The sequence below is a fragment of the Salvelinus sp. IW2-2015 genome, linkage group LG14, assembly GCF_002910315.2.
Source record: "Salvelinus sp. IW2-2015 linkage group LG14, ASM291031v2, whole genome shotgun sequence".
In the NCBI taxonomy this organism is placed as follows: Eukaryota; Metazoa; Chordata; class Actinopteri; order Salmoniformes; family Salmonidae; genus Salvelinus; species Salvelinus sp. IW2-2015.
The window spans coordinates 28,202,579-28,219,134 of record NC_036854.1 but is presented as its reverse complement, the minus strand read 5'-3'; the positions used below and the strand labels follow the sequence as shown (position 1 = coordinate 28,219,134).

The 16,556-nt window shown below is 43.1% G+C and overlaps 1 protein-coding gene across 7 annotated transcripts in view; it reads right to left on the bottom strand.

Annotated features, from left to right (window-relative positions):
- Nucleotides 1–247: 247 nt before the first annotated feature.
- LOC111972783 (aspartyl/asparaginyl beta-hydroxylase) overlaps nt 248–16,556 on the bottom strand; it is a 57,325-nt gene continuing 41,016 nt past the window's right edge. For 3 of the 7 annotated variants that reach the window (XM_023999858.2, XM_023999857.2, XM_023999861.2), the window contains 21 exons: nt 15,840–15,908; nt 12,809–12,838; nt 12,671–12,712; nt 11,685–11,726; nt 9,418–9,450; nt 9,305–9,337; nt 9,113–9,148; nt 8,930–8,983; nt 8,652–8,807; nt 7,101–7,142; nt 6,281–6,366; nt 6,079–6,165; nt 5,722–5,872; nt 5,306–5,442; nt 4,984–5,082; nt 3,439–3,528; nt 3,081–3,218; nt 2,234–2,369; nt 1,987–2,078; nt 1,496–1,629; nt 248–1,149 (listed from right to left, as the gene is read on the bottom strand). In XM_023999858.2, coding sequence (XP_023855626.1) covers nt 999–1,149; nt 1,496–1,629; nt 1,987–2,078; nt 2,234–2,369; nt 3,081–3,218; nt 3,439–3,528; nt 4,984–5,082; nt 5,306–5,442; nt 5,722–5,872; nt 6,079–6,165; nt 6,281–6,366; nt 7,101–7,142; nt 8,652–8,807; nt 8,930–8,983; nt 9,113–9,148; nt 9,305–9,337; nt 9,418–9,450; nt 11,685–11,726; nt 12,671–12,712; nt 12,809–12,838; nt 15,840–15,908 — 1,838 coding nt within the window. In that variant the 3' untranslated portion in view covers nt 248–998. The remainder of the gene's footprint in view (nt 1,150–1,495; nt 1,630–1,986; nt 2,079–2,233; nt 2,370–3,080; nt 3,219–3,438; nt 3,529–4,983; nt 5,083–5,305; nt 5,443–5,721; nt 5,873–6,078; nt 6,166–6,280; nt 6,367–7,100; nt 7,143–8,651; nt 8,808–8,929; nt 8,984–9,112; nt 9,149–9,304; nt 9,338–9,417; nt 9,451–11,684; nt 11,727–12,670; nt 12,713–12,808; nt 12,839–15,839; nt 15,909–16,556) is intronic. The other 4 variants (XM_070446621.1, XM_023999859.2, XM_023999860.2 and 1 more) reach the window with 3 other exon arrangements.

Genomic DNA, 16,556 nt, shown 5'->3' with positions numbered 1-16,556 from the left:
TTAAGAATGTAAATACACACATTGTAAGATTTTAAATGACAAAGACAAGCCTGTTGAGTAGAATGTTTGTGTGCGCTCCTAGGTCAAGGCGCAGTTGAAAATAGTGTATATTGTTAGCGTACAAAAATAAGATGTATCAGTCAAGGTTCTTGGCAATATTAATTCTGCAATAAAAACATTCTTGGCATTGTGATTTCCTATTCATTGATCCAAAGAGACATGCGAAAATCCTACAAGTGAAATGGAATGGCCTAATAAGCAGTGTGTCTGTATTGCAATTTTTCCCCCCAAAATACAGTAAGAGGCAGGTTACTTTATAAAGTAATGGAAATTACAGGACATATATTCACAAATCACGTTAGAGAAACAGATTTAGGTTCCCACTTTTCAGCAAGCAGAAGTTTAGCTAGCTTAGCAACATCTTAAAAGGGAAAGTTTTCTGTATTTTAACCCATATCATTTACTTACCTCTAAAGTAATCAAATACATTTTCTTGAGGTAAGAAATTAATTAAGATCGGGGTAAACACCTGAAAAACTATCCCTTTTAAGTATCAGTAAGTGTCCAACAGTAACGTCAATAACTGCAATAGTACAGCTTCGTGCGTTTACCATATGTTAGGTATGTTTCAGACATATAGCACTTTGGTTCCCTAATGAAAAACAAGAATGCACTTGCGACAAATTTACAACACAACCTACATGATATTCAACCCACACCTTACCGTTCTTTAAAAAATTCACATTTATGCCTAAAAACCTACTTGGCGAGTACCACAGTTAGCAGTCAGTGTTCCCAAGGGTCGTTGTAAGGCTTTTTCCAATCTGAGAGGTCCTTTAGTAACTCTTCAAGATGGAGCCAAAATGGCACCATGGACTGAGCAGAGGCAAGTGTCACAATTGTCCCGTTTGACCTAAAATGGCTGGCTGTGGGGTCAATACTTGTGAGGGAATGGGTTGACAGATACCTTGGACCTGTCAGTCAGTCTGTCGGACAATCTAAATGGGGGAGAGAGTCTGCCGTTGGTACTGGGTGAGCTCAGGGTGCCACACGTCCACGATGAAGATGAGCCGGTAACTGTCGGCATCCTGCCACACCTCATGCTCAAAGGAATCATCAAAGATGAGCACTTTCCCCTCCTCCCAAGCCCTGGAAGTGAACAAAAAACAAACCATAGCCTTTCTGTTAATGAAGCCACATGGATGAGTTRATAAGTCCAATGGCAGCTCCTCCAGTTAGTTTGGTATAAAGCTGAGGGATGGGGCTGGGGAAACGTAACCACTCAAATTCATAGGAGGAGCTATGGATGCAAGGACTTACAGTCCACAAGATCGGCAAGATAACGTTAAAGATATTTTGCAGCAATACTTAGTCTTGAGTGATATTAAGTACTGAGCACTCATATGGTAAGTCTCACACCGTACCAAAAACTAACAAGTGGGTGATGTTATTAGATGTAAAAAGGCTTGACGTTGATGGCAGTGGAAGGTGTTACCTGGTATCGTTGGTGCACCTGATCTTGCAGCCCGTCTTGGGGATGACCAGGCCCAGGTGCATGCGCAGGCGACAGTTGGTGGGCCCCGTGTGGGGCCAGACGTGAGTACCAGGCTGCATCACCGAGAACTTGATCTGGAGCCCAGAGAGACAGAGAGAGAGCGAGAGAGCAAGAGAGCGGGGCAGTCATACACCCAGAGAAAGTGAACACATCTCAAATTAAAGTATTAAAATTAAGTATGTTAAAAGCAACCTATTAGCTCAAAGGCACATTGGCCAGCCACATTCACAAAATACAAACATTTCCTGTTTTTGCAACAGAAATTGAAAGAAATTAGTGCCTTTGTAACTCCATCCATCTCCAGTAGGAGCCTGCAGGGCCTATACTGTCTGTCCATCTATCCTCCCCTGCTCTACAGCAGTGCTGGCTGGCTGGCTGGTGTGATGCCTAATAGTTGGCATGTCAGTCACGTCTGTGGAGGGGTGACCTACCTGTCCTCTCTTGCAGCCTATAGCCTCTGGGAAGCGTTCCAACAGGCCACAGGTCTTTGGAACACTGCGGCAGGACTCCCCTGCCTTCTTGCCTGCATGACCAGGAGAGAGAAACAAGGAAATAGAGGCCAGGTTCAGACACCACTAACCCCTAATCCTAAGGCACTTTTTTATTTCAATTAAGTTCAGTGTATTTGTAAGATAGGGACTTGCCAGGTGCTAGTTGTGAAGGGTTTGATTGGTTTACCTTGCTGCCAGAGGGTGAACTGGCCCCACTCCCCTTTTTCTCTGAGGTTCTCCTCCTCTGGAACAAAGAGGCCAGTAGTTTTATCCATCACAGACTGGGCCTCGTCCCTGATGATCCTCCAGTTCCTCTCCAGGGTCTGTTCCATAGACAGAGTTAGGACACGTTATTATATTTCTATGGTCTTCCCCAGGTAAAGCAAAAGGGATAAATGGTCAGCTTTATGCCAGTTCAAAACTCAAACGAAGAAGAAAGCTACTTTAAGACGCAGGCAGCCCTCTATGTTCAATCAATCAATCAAATATATTTTATAAAGCCTTTTTTAAGCAGTTAAGCAGTCACAAAGTGCTATACAGAAACCCAGCCTAAAATCCCAAAGAGCATACAATGCAGAAGCACACATCTAGCAAAAACTCCCTTGAAAGGCAGGAACCTAGGAAGAAACCTAGAGAGGAACCAGGATCCGAGGGGTGGCCAGTCCGCTTCTGGCTGTGCCAAGTGGAGATGATAAGATTACATTAGGGAATGGGGGATACCTAGTCAGTTGTATAACTGAATGCATATAACAGAAATGTGTCTTCCACATTTAACCCAACCACTCTGAATCAGAGACATCCAGGTCTTCGGCGCCCGGGGAACAGTGGGTTAACTGCCTTGCTCAGAGGCAGAACGACCATTAAAGCCAGATCGTTCTTCAGATGTCCCTGCCCACGCTGTCACAGAAGTGATCAATGGAACAGAGAGGAAGTACTCTCTCCAGGCTTTATTGAACTCGGTGATATTGATCTATCAACTAGCAGAGAGAAAAGACAACCAGCTGAGACATTATCATGTCTACCATCATCTGTACCTTGACTAGATCCATATATCCAGTGTCCTTGGGCGTCCACCATGGCTGAGCTTTGAGACCGTCCACATTGTAGAGAGATCGCTGCCATACGGAGGCAAAGTGACCTCTCTGGTGCCCTCTCTCATACCACTTGTAGGCCTGAGAAAGGAGAAGACCATAGTGCTTGTAGTATTCAAAAACCCAACACATTGGAACTCACACACAGTATTTTCAAATGCTCTGTTTTTTCTTATTGTCAGAAGAAAAAAGAGTAATCACGAGAAGTCATACTGTTACCATAAGTTACTCTCTAGTGAATACTGCTGGTGTTGAGTCAGTATTGGTGTAAGCTTGGTGTCTGAGTTAGATCTTAACTCACACTGTCGTCTCCCATTCTCTGTAAAGCGTCTCCGAGGTGGAAGTAAAACCTGCCGTCGTCTGTGCCAGGGTCTCCTGATTCCAAACCATCCTGCAGTGCAGAGAGAGGGGGTTCAGTGCAGAGAGGGGGGGTTCAGTGCAGAGAGGGGGGTCATGTCAGACGAGGGGGCGTTCAGTGCAGAGAGAGGGGGTTCAATGCAGAGACGGTGGGGTTCAGTGCAGTAAGGGGGGGGGTTCAGTGCAGAGAGGTGGGGGGGTTCAGTTGCAGAAGAGGGGGTGTGCTTAGTGCAGAGAGGGTGGGTTCAGTGCAGAGAGTAGGGGGGTTCAGTGCAAGAGAAGGGGGGGTTCAGTGCAGAGAGGGGGGTTCAGTGCAGAGAGGGGGGTTCAGTGCAGAGAGAGGGGGTTCAGTGCAGAAGAGGGGTTCAGTGCAGAGAGGGGGGGTTCAGTGCAGAGAGGGGGGTTCAGTGCAGAGAGGTGGGGTTCAGTGCAGAGAGGGGGGTTCAGTGCAGAGGAGAGGGCGCGTTTCAGTGCAGAGAGGGGGGGTTCAGTGCAGAGAGAGGGGTTCAGTGCAAGAGAGGGGGGGTTCAGTGCAGAGAGAGGGGGTTCAGTCAGAGAGGGGGGTTCAGTGCAGAGAGAGGGGGGTTCAGTGCAGAGAGAGGGGGTTCAGTGGCAGAGAGGGGGGTTATGCAGAGAGGGGGGGTTCAGTGCAAGAGAGGGGTGGTTCAGTGCAGAGTAGGGGGGGGTTCAGATGTCAGAGAGGGGGTTCAGTGCAGAGAGGGGGGGTTCAGTGCAGAGAGAGGTGGGTTAGTGCAGAGAGGGGGGGTTCAGTGCAGAGAGGGGGGTTCAGTGCAGAGAGAGGGGGGTTCATGCATGGAGGGGGGGTCCAGTGCAGAGAGGGGGTTCAGTCGCAGAGAGGGGGGGTTCAGTGCAGAGAGAGGGGGTTCATCAGAGAGGGGGTTCAGTGCAGAGAGAGGGGGTTCAGTGCAGAGAGGGGGGGTTTCAGTGCAGAGAGGGGGGGTTCATCTGCAAAGAGGGGTGTCAGAGAGAGAGGGGGTTCAGTGCAGAGAGAGGGGGGTTCAGTGCAGAGAGGGGGGGGTTCAGTGCAGAGAGGGGGGGTTCAGTGCGAGAGAGGGGGTTTCAGTGCAAGAGGGGGGGTTCAGTGCAGAGAGGGGGGGTTCAGTGCAGAGAGGGGTTCAGTGGCAGAGAGGGGGGGTCAGTGCAGAGAGGGGGCTTCAGTGCAGAGAGGGGGGTTCAGTGGGCAGAGAGAGGGCGGTTCAGTGCAGAGAGGGGGGTCAGTGCAGAGGGGGTTCAGTGCAGAGAGAGGGGGGGTTCAGTGCAGAGAGGGGGGGTTCAGGTGCATGAGAGAGGGGGTTCAGTGCAGAGAGGGGGGTTCAGTGCCGAAAGGGGGGGTTCAGTGCAGAGAGGGGGGGTTCAGCTGCCAGAGAGGGGGGTTCAGTGCGAGAGAGAGGACGTTCAGGATCAAAAGAGTGGTTTGAATCTGTGTGATCATGATTCATGTATTATTTATAAAACACACAGTACTTACCCTGAGGAATGGGATGCTCTCTGCTATCTTGTTTTCTGATTTGAGGATGAAGCCGTAATGGACTTTAGCAAAGCCATCACTTGGTGCAGTGGCCAACACCTACCGGGGAAACATCATTCGAAATCAATTGTTAATCAAACAATGACACTCATTGAAGCTTCCCTACTGAAAATGGCCACATTTCATTTACTTGTAATCTTGCAAATTACGATCACATTTCAATTGTGTTTGCTGAAGCACAGACATGGGTGAAAAAGTGCAACACAATAGCAATCCATTTTCTACACATTATTTCACCAATATGGTGACGACTTTGGCTCACCTCCTCGTAGACCCTCTTGGCACTCTTGTTGTCTCCGGTGAGCAGGTGGGCCACGCCCAGATCGTTCTTCAGGGCCACGTCCTCAGGGAAGATCTGTACCAGTTTCTCCAACGTGGCCAAGGCACCCCTCATACGACCTACACCAGAGAGAGAGAGGGAGTCACCCTATGTACAACCAGACTCCCCAGTAATCTCAATTAGACTAAATATTCCAAAAATACTGGAGTTATAAAAAATACATAATCAATTAAATCTACACGAGAAAGACAACCACTACAACCCCTTTTCCATTCATCTGAGTCCAAAATGGTATTCAAACTAAGTACACAGGAGAAATGGACAGTAGAATATCCTTTCTCCCTTCAAAAATAACGTGCGCATGTGGTCATTCCAGCATGCTGGGACCTGTGTATTACCTAGGAACTGCTGACGCTCAGCCCGTTTCTTCAGTGTGGCCTTGATGAGGTCAGGTGTGGCGTTGGGCAGCTCTGATGCCTCCTTGTATGTGCCGATGGCCTTCTGCAGCATGTCGTTGCTGAGCATCTTCTCTGCCAGGCCATCCTCAGCCTGAACTCACATAGCACACACAATGAGTCCCACAACATTTCAGGTATTTTCCCTATTTGTACATGGGTGCAATTTGTTTATGCTCATAGTATACAGTATTTAAGTGTTTTGTTAAAGTGTAAACATTAAGTGTTAAAAATGTTAAACGGTTAGAAATTGTTAAACCAGTTTAAAAAAAACAGGAAAATTGAGACAGTCGTTCTCACCAGGGCTTTCCCATAGCGACATCTGGGACTCTGGGGGTACTGCAAAACTAGAGTTTCAAAAGCCCGGACAGCCTCTTCCACTTTCCCCTGGGTGGTGAAACAAGACAACAGATCAGCATTGATTCAGCCATTTACTTTCAAGATAACAACATGTTCACTAAAAACCTTGCACAGGCTTATAAAGAGGACAACATCAGACTACCTTTTTACGTAACTTCTCAGCAGCGTCAATCTCCGTCTTGATCGTTTTCTCAAATTTATTCAGGAGTTTGGGCTTCTTCTTTTTGGCTGAAACGAAGAACAGAATCTCACTGAGGGATTGGCTGGATCATCCAAACCAATCATTCCAACCAGGGGCGGCAGGTAGCCTAGTGGTTAGAGTGTTGGGCCAGTAACCGAAAGGTTGCTAGATCGAATCCCCGAGCTGACAAGGTACAAATCTCTCGTTCTGCCCCTGAGCAAGGCAGTTAACCCACTGTTCCTAGACCGTCATTGTAAATAAGAATCTGTTCTTAACTGACTTGCCTAGTTAAATAAAGGTTAAACAACAAAAAAATCTAAGTGTGTGTGGCTGCAACCTCAGCATGTGACTATTGTATGCCGTTTCTCAGTGAAAATGGCAGAGCCATGTAATCATGGTTATTTTCTACTCTGAAGTCACTTCCAGATGCATCGCTCATTGTGACTCATTTCAATGACATCAGTATTCACAATTAAATGCTTGACACAGCAACATCACTGGCAGGGATAAGTGGGAGGACGGTAATGTCGACTGAGGACAATAACTACAATAGGGTGTGAACAACCCTCCTGCAGAGCTTTGGCGTGTGAAGGGTTTTGCTCCAGGCCTACAATTAAACACCTCAAGGTCCCTGAGGAGGAGAATTAGTAGGTGTGTCAGAGTAGCGGTGGAACAAAACCCTGCGGGAGGGTAGCTCTCCAGGTGGGTCGACCACCCGTTGCTATCTTGCTTCTGTAAAGCTCATGTCCGCCATAAAAATATAGATAAAATAAGCAATTACCTTTTTCTTTAAGCTTATCCTTGGGCTGCTCCTCAGAATTTTCTGAAAGATATACAAAGGGCAGAAAATGACAGCTAGACAAATGAATGCTATCAACATACTGTGGCAGCACAAATAACAAATACTGAATAAAGATTTTCAGATCCATGTAACTACAGCATGGTCTAAAAAAACATTACAAGATTTTCAATAGTTCTTATAAAGAAAGACACATTAAAGCCCCAAGAACAGATCTGGTTTAAAAAGCAGAATGATTTTCTTGGAAAAAACAAAGGTTTATATAAAGGATTATATTGAGAATAAACTGGTGTCCACCAATACAGTAAAGAAAACAATAACGCCAACAGCAGCAAACAAATGATTTATATATAGTATACACTAGATGACTGTGCTGAAGCCTCCATCTTGGCACTCACCTACCATTAAATGCATTTATTAATGTCTACATTGGTTTTTGCCATGTTTATTCTATTACAGACACCCTACTTTAAATTATGTTATGTGAGCTAAACGTAAAAATTATATATATATATATATTTTTTTTTTTGAAAGTTCTAATGTTACGGTAGCCACTTCACCCAAAACAAAAAAATACATGTCATTTTGTCCTTGAAACATTTAATAGAAATACTGTAGAATTCCATTCTTAAGGACTGCTTGTTCTGTGGAGGGCCAATTCTCTCACTGACCAATACATAGCATTTACAATCCAGGGTTTACAAACACTCTGCAATAATAGACACTTGACATTGTAGGAGGTCTGTTTTTTCATGACGTATATGGACTGCATTTGTACAAATCTCACAGATCTCAATAAAACTGACAGGCCTGATGAAGGACTGATAAAATGGCACGCAACCAGGAATAAACTGAAGAATTCATTTTAAGTTGTGACCTGAGCTTACATTTCTCAGCAGTGATGTAAGGTGATTATGTCACAATTTACTAGGCCTATTGGATACAGGCCATAGGCCAGGGATCTGGGGGGCTTTTTAAAGTGCACTCCACACTTCACCTTCAGACCAGTGGGTTTTTCCCCTACTGCTGTCTAGGTAGGGTTCCTCACACCACAACATTGTCCTTGCAGTTAATGACCACAAGAGGGTGCTGATGAGCCGGTTTATCAGTCAAGGCTTATTTAAGAGGAACTGAGTGACTTTGATACCTAGTCATGTAGTGATACACGTCTATTAAACATCTTACAGCCAACTCATTAATGTCAACAAGTGACATTTTTTTAAAATTTGTTGACATTCAGGGGGTGCTGCAGCAGCTATGGGAACTACCCCAAAAAAACATCCAGCACAAATGTTTACTGAGAATAAAGCGTGAATGTGTGTGTGTTGTTGGTGTGTCGACGTTCTGAATCTCCCTATGGTGTTTTGTCCTCTACCACCACTGGCTCCTCAGCTACAATCCACACGTACAGGTGAGCAGGTACACTGCACGTACAGTAAGAAATCAACACTATTCACAGGAGCTCTAAGTGAGAATGTTCCTTTAAAAAGCAATGGTTTGAGACTATGGTATAACACGTGTTATACTCCTAACCTTTCAGTTCTGGGACAAACTCAGCTTCCAGTTCTGGAACAGATTCCACCTCTGGTTCCACATCAGCCTCCGGTTCCAGAACAGATTCCACCTCTGGTTCCACGTCAGCCTCCGGTTCTGGGACTGAATCAGCCTCTGCATTGTATCGCAGTTGTACTAAAGATTAGATTTCAGTGCCATATGTAAGATTGGGGACTTATCTAAGATATTCCATTGGTGTGTGTTGTGTGTGAGACAGAGTGTGTGTGTTTGTGTGTGTGCATGCATCAGCAACACACTTGTTTCCTTTGTCTCCAGGGAGCCTGGTTGGTCGTTGTATTGCTTTGACTCTTCTGCAAGACAAGCAAATAAACACGTCATAAATACACTAAGTAGACAGACCATTGACAACATCTAATAAACACACTATCACCAATGGTTATATTGAAACGTTTAAATGTAGAATCAGTACTGTAGCTTACCTACTGTCTGCTGTGGCTGTGCCTTCTCAACCAATTCTGAAAATATACATCCACAGTTTATTTAGTGCAAAAATGTCTGCTTAGTATTCAGTGCAAGGTTACAGTTAAGCCCAGTTAACCAAGGAGAAGGCAAGGAAGGAGAGTAGAAGAGTCTATTTGGCCAATGAATAATCAGAACATTCTGAATCTCACCTCCTTTCATGTCAATGGCATRGTTTTCATCCTCTAAAAAAGAAATGCAAAACAGACTCATGTAAGTAAAAATGAGTTAAAGACACATGGTAAAAAAACAAAGACATACTAACCATAAGGATGTGTTGCTTCATCTCTACTATCATCTAAGGAGAGACAGGACAGAACATTTAAAAACTTTAACTATCATGCTAAAACACAGAGCAGCTTGTAAGGGTACCGGTACGATAAGTAGTAGGGATGTAACGACTCTGGATTCAAAATGTTTAAGATGCAATCGTATCGGTCCATTGACCCCAAACCGATCCAAATGTAGAGGTCAGAAAATCGACTCAAACGTTACTAAAATGTTTTGCTTATATTACTTTCTTTCTACCTTCTGAAAATGGGTCATCTTTTGTGACAACTGATGCGTCCTCTCCTTCAGTGTGGAACTGAGCACGTAACTGTGTTGAGTGTCATTGATCTACATGTCATTTTGATTGCTGAACAGCCCTAGGCCAGGGTTCCACAACTGGCGGCCCATGGTTTTCTTTGGCCTCCCCAAGTTCTGAGCAAAACATTATCATAAATATATACAGTACCAGACAGAAGTTTGGACACACCTACTCATTGCAGTGTTTTTATTTTTTCTACATTGTAGAATAATAGTGAAGACATCAAAATGATTAAATAACACATTTGGAAACATGTAGTAACCAAAAAAAAGTGTTAAACTCTAAATATATTTTATATGTGAGTTCTTCAAGCTGGTTGAGAGAATGCCAAGAGTGTGGAAAGCTGTCATTGAGGCAAAGGGTGTCGACTTTGAAGAATCTCAAATATAAAATATATTTTGATTTGTTTAACACTTTTTTTTGGTTACTACATGATTCCAAAAGTCAACACCCTTTGCCTCGATGACAGCTTTCCACACTCTTGGCATTCTCTCAACCAGCTTCATGAGGTAGTCATTTCAATTAACATGTGTGCCTTATTAAAAGTTCATCTGTTGAATTTCTTTCCTTCTTCAGCCAATCAGTTGTATTGTGACAAGGTAGGGGTGGTATACAGAAGATGGCCCTATTTGGTAAAAGACCAAGTCCATATTATGGCAAGAACAGCTCAAATAAGCAAAGAGAAACAACAGTCCATCATTACTTTAAGACATGAAGGTCAGTCAATACGGAAAATGTCAAGACCTTTGAAAGTTTCTTCAAGTGCAGGTGCAAAAACCATCAAGCGCTATGATAAAACTGGCTCTCATGAGGACCACCACAGGAAAGGAAGACCCAGAGTTACCTCTGCTGCAGCGGATAAGTTCATTAGAGAGTTAACAGCCTCAGAAAACACAGCCCAAATAAATGCTCCACAGAGTTTAAGTAACAGACACATCTCAACATCAACTGTTCAGAGAAGACTGCGTGTGAGTCAAGAAATACAAGCTATGGACATTAGACCGGTGGAAATCGATTCTTTGGTCTGATGAGTCCAAATGTGATATTTTTGATTCTAACTGCCGTGTCTTTGTGTGACGCAGAGTAGGTGACTGGATGATCTCCGCATGTGTGGTTCCCACCGTGAAGCATGGAGGAGGTGGTATGATGGTGCTTTGCTGGTGACACCATCACGATTTATTTTGAATTCAAGGCACACTTAACCAGCATGGCTACCACAGCATTCTGCAGCGATACGCCATCCCATCTGCTTTGCGCTTAGTGGGACTATAATTTATTTTTCATCAGGACAATGACCCAAAATATACCTCCAGGCTGAGTAAGGGCTATTTGACCAAGGAGAGTGCTGCATCCGATGACCTAATTTGAATCTCAAATATATTTTGATTTGTTTAACACTTTTTTGGTTACTACATGATTCCATATGTGTTATTTCATCGTTTTGATGTCTTTATTATTATTCTACAATGTAGAAAATAGTAAAAATAAAGAAAAACCCTTGAATGAGTAGGTGTCCAAACTTTTGACTGGTACTGTATCTAATCATCTTAAAACGGGAGAGATGCACATCTCTAATGAGTATATAAATATATATTTATTGAACCTTTATATAACTAGGCAAGTCCGTTAATAATAAATTCTTATTTACAATGACGGCCTACCCCAGCCAAACCCAGATGACGCTGGGCCAATTGTGCGCCGCCCTACGAGTCTGCAAATCTCGGCCGGATGTGATACAGCCTGGATTCGAACCAGGAACTGTAGTGACGCCTCTTGCACTGAGATGCAGTGACTTAGACCGCTGCGCCACTCGGTTACATTACGAGTATGTATAAGAGCCCATTTTGTGATTTATTATAACATGTTGTGCTAGCCATTGCTATAACATAGCATGTGATTTATAATTGTTGTCACATTTCATTAAGAGAAGATGTAAAACATACCTGGGATAAAACCATCTGATATCGGGGGGAGAGGGACAGCAGCTGAAATGACATTGACATGAAGCTTGAGGAAGAGAGAATAAATACTGAAACTTGGAAAGCAGTCACACCATACTGTACAGCAGAAGCTTTTTAACTAGGGTTAAACTGAGCTTGATGGGATTTCAAACTAAGCCGGTTTGCAGTTATGTGCTTAGCCTATTGCTGTTGTGGCCATTGACAGCTACAGTATGCTTTTATTGGCAGGTAGTGGGCCAAGCCAGTGCTTCCCCATTATTACTTTTCCCAGGCGGATCGTATCAGTTTGTGCAGTTTCCAGAAAGGCTCCTGCTACCTTTTCGGGTGGTTCTCAAGGCCCCCAAAGCAACATCCAGGGCCTAGTTAAAAAACATTTTCTATGGGAATAGGAGAGGGAGCACTGGGCCAAGCAGGTTACTGGTCCTACCATTGCTTTAACCTCTCCAGCCCTTTCAGAAGGATGAGCCATCACAGTAGGTTTAAAAAGGTATGGTATTAAATGAACGGAGCCTAGCAATTCCCGCATCTTTCCAAAGGTATTATCATAACATGTGCGGCAGAGCAATCTCAATACAAAAAAATCAATAAATGTTATGATAAGATCTCTGAATCTGAATAGCAGCTTTTTATTGAATTCCAAATCATGATGATAAGAACGAGTTACACGAAAGAATGGATAAGAGGCCGGTGCCGACCGCAAAGAGATTTAGTATCCATCCAAAACGGATCGGGCCAATGGTTCTTCTATGGGTTCAATCTTTGAGAGCTTGCAGAGATAAAAGACAGCCAAAGTTGAAATTAGTATAATTTTTTATTGATCAACGGATGTGTAATGTCTTCTTCAGGCATTTGATCCGTCTCTGTGTGGCCGGGACCAACGATGCTACATGACTGAGGTGAGTGGAGAGAAGAGCACTACACGCTCTCGACTACCTCTATCATTCACTATTAGTCTGAGTCACACAAACCTTGGATTTCAGATTCCACATCCGTGTTCTGAGATCCATCAACTGTTATGAGTAACGACATTAAAAAAGGTCAGTGGATAGGCTGGTGAATGTTACAGTCTGATGGTTAAGACGGAAAGAGAAAATATACCATCTTACCATCATCATCAGGAGGAGTGGGGACAGCATCTGGAAGGAACAGACAGGACATGTATTGCTATTGCAAATGGACAGAAACCAATTATATTCTGTGATTCCATTATTCTGCAATGAAGCACAGCAACAGAGTGAATGGAATGTATTTGTCTGAAGAGTCACAGTACACATATCTCCCCACTGAAACACATATCTCCCCACTGAAACTGTATGCCAACAGACTGACATGTTGATGGGACTATGCTTAGCTACACATGGAGGAAATGGAGCAGCAGTTGATATAAACCATGATGACAGTATGTAGCAGGTGATGTTTACATTCGTACCCTGGTGGGATTGGGACAGACAATGTTTTATCAAGAGGGGTATTCACCTTCCTCTACCTGGACAGCAGCCTCAGAGAGAGCCTCAAATGAGCCTGCCTTAACCTCCAGTTTCCCCTCAAAAAATTCCTCAGAGGTAGCTTCCGATTTGACTAGAGCTCCCTCAGCATTCAGACTCTCCCCTTCAGGGGCCTGCAGCTCCTGTGATGGGGTCGGTGGATGCTGCTCTTCTTCCTCAGTCCTCTCTGTTGTCTGGACTACTTCCTTAACAATGGGCTCGGCTCAAAAGTTGAATTTTACAATCCAAGGACATTCGTTTAGGGCAGGGACTATATCCTTATGAAGACATGTTTGTCAAAAAGCATCTGTCGTAAGTGGGAGTTTTACCCTCTCTTTGAGATACAAACCACAGCTTACATTCATTTTTGTCATTCATTTTTAGACTAGTTGACAGTACTGCATGTCCAGGCAGTGTAGCACAACTCCTTCATAATTTGTCATTGTAGTTGTATGGGGTTCTGCTGGCCGGAGTTCATGCATAAGTTTCTTCATTCAAATATCTTCCTATTGTGACAGTCGCTGACCAAACACCAACGTCATGCTAGAGAATGTGTCCTGGTTGTGGGTCATTCCACGGGTCCTACAGTGCAAACTCTGCCCATCACATTGAATGAGGATTTCCAACAACTATACTAGGTGGTGTTTTAAGATGTTTATCTGGGTAACGAAACATTGTAGAATAATAGTGAAGACATCAAAATTATGAAATAATACACATGGAATCATGTAGTAACCAAAAAAGTGTTAAAGAAATCAAAATATATTTTATTTTTGAGATTCTTCAAAGTAGCCACCCTTTGCCTTGATGACAGCTTTGCACACCGTTGGCATTCTCTCAACCAGCTTCATGAGGTAGTCACCTGCAATACATTTCAATTAACAMGTGTTCCTTGTTAAAAGTTAATTTGTGGAATTTCTTTCCTTCTTAATTCATTTGAGCCAATCAGTTGTGTTGTGACAAGGTGGGGGTGGTATACAAAAGATAGCCCTATTTGGTAAAAGACCAAGTCCATATTATGGCAAGAATAGCTCAAATAATCAAATAAAATTGTGTTAGTCACATGCGTCGAATAGAACAGGTGTAGACCTTACAGTGAAATGCTTACTTACAAGCCCCTAACCAACAATACAGTTAAGAAAAAAAATACAGATAAGAATAAGAAATAAAAGTAACACGTAATTAAAGAGCAGCAGTAAAATAACAATAGCGAGACATGACAGTCCATCATTACTTTAAGACATGGTCAGTCAATCCAGAAACCTTTCTTGAACTTTGAAAGTGCAGTCGCAAAAACCATCAAGCGCTATAATGAAACTCGCTCTCATGAGGACCACCACAGAAAAGGAAGATCCAGAGTTACCACTGCTGCAGAGGATAAGTTCATTCGAGTTAACACCCTCAGAAATTGCAGTCCAAATAAATGCTTCACTGAGTTCAAGTAACAGACACATCTCAACAACTGTTCAGAGACTGCGTGAAATCAGGCATTCATGGTCGAATTGCTGCAAAGAAACCATTACTAAAGTACACCAATAAGAAATGCCAAGAAACACGACCAATGGACATTAGACCAGTGGAAATCTGTCATTTGGTCTGATGAGTCCAAATTTTTGGTTCCAACCGCCTTGTTTTTGTGAGATGCAGAGTAGGTGAATGGATGATCTCCCCGTGTAGTTCCCACCTGAAGCATGGAGGAGGTGTGATGGTGTGGGTGTGCTTTGCTGGTGACACGGTCTGTGATTTATTTAGAATTCAAGGCACACTTAACCAGCATGGCTACCACAGCATTTTGCAGCGATGCTCCATCCCATCTGGTTTGCGGTTAGTGGTACTATCATTTGCTTTTCAACAGGACAATGACCCAACACACCTCCAGGCTGTGTAAGGGCTATTTGACCAAGGAGAGTGATGGAGTGCTGCATCAGATGACTTGGCCTCCACAATCACCCGACCTCAACCCAATTGAGATGGTTTGGGATGAGTTGGACTGCAGAGTGAATGAAAAGCAGCCAACAAGTGCTTCACATGTGGGAACTTCTTAAAGACTGTTGGAAAGATTGGTTGGTTGAGAGAATGCCAAGAGTGTACAAAGCTGTCATCAAGACAAAGGGTGGCTACTTTGAAGAATCAATAAAAATACAAAAAATGTTTATCACTTTTTTGGTTACTACATGATTCCATATGTGTTATTTCATCATTTTGATGTCTTTATTATTATTCTACAATGTTGAAAATAGTACAAATCAAGGAAACCCCTTCAATGAGTAGGTGTGTCCAAACTTTTGACTGGTACTGTAGCTGTAGGACAGGACAAATACATTTTCTGTTAACAAATAAGCCCAGAGGGCTTCAGTTGAGTGAGAGTTACACCCACTCTAACCTGTCCTCGAAAAAAATAAAAATCTGGTGAGGATATGTACACAGGCATCTTTGACATCACGGTAATTTTTTCAATGTAGTATCACATCCTCATTGTCTCTTGGTAAGGCAAGATGGAACAAATCACATTATGCATCTGTGTTTTTGGGGTAAGACGAGTATGTTTGTGTAAGTAAGATAATACCTTCCTTTATGCAATATGAATGGACACTAAATTTGGTCCTTGCACGAAATTCCTGAAAAACAATCACTCAAGAAGGAGTGGTCTTACCTGGTTCTTTCACAGCAGATTCCTCCTTGGCTTCCCTCAGCAACACAGAAACCGGCCTCTCCTTCAGTCCTGTTAGTTTGGAAATGTTCATGTGGGCACGTGAAACATTAGGTAAAAAAAATATGCCATTTCTCACCACCACACAACTCTAGAAATCCAATCTCGGCTAGTCTATTTGCAAAACAGACAAAACAATAACTATTTCACAAGAGTATCAATTTCAACTGTCAGGAATACAATTGATTTAAATACATTCAAATGTTACAAGAAGTGAGAATAACCAAAGAATTAGGTATTTTGTAGAGCCCGACCGATATATTGGTTCACCGATATTATATTGTACCGATATATCACTATCACCCGATAACCGATATTCTATAAATAGGATGACAAAAGGGAATCTCTTATGTGAACACTTGGTCATTCTCATCACGTGTCATTATTCTCACAATGTAAGAAATCATTATCTGAAGCATAGCTATTAGATAATTGCTCTTTGGATGGCAATTTATGAGAATTCAGTGTAGAAAAATGTAACTTTTTATTTCCCTGCAGTAAAAAAATGGTTTTGTCTCCCTCCCCCAAAAATCTGTATCGGAACCAAACAAACATATTGATTGGGCTCTAGTTTTTTGAACCATAAGGCCAATAAATTAAAGAATAGTTTCTATAAAGATGAAGGGAAATGAAAGAAGTCATCAACAGTGCACAACTGAC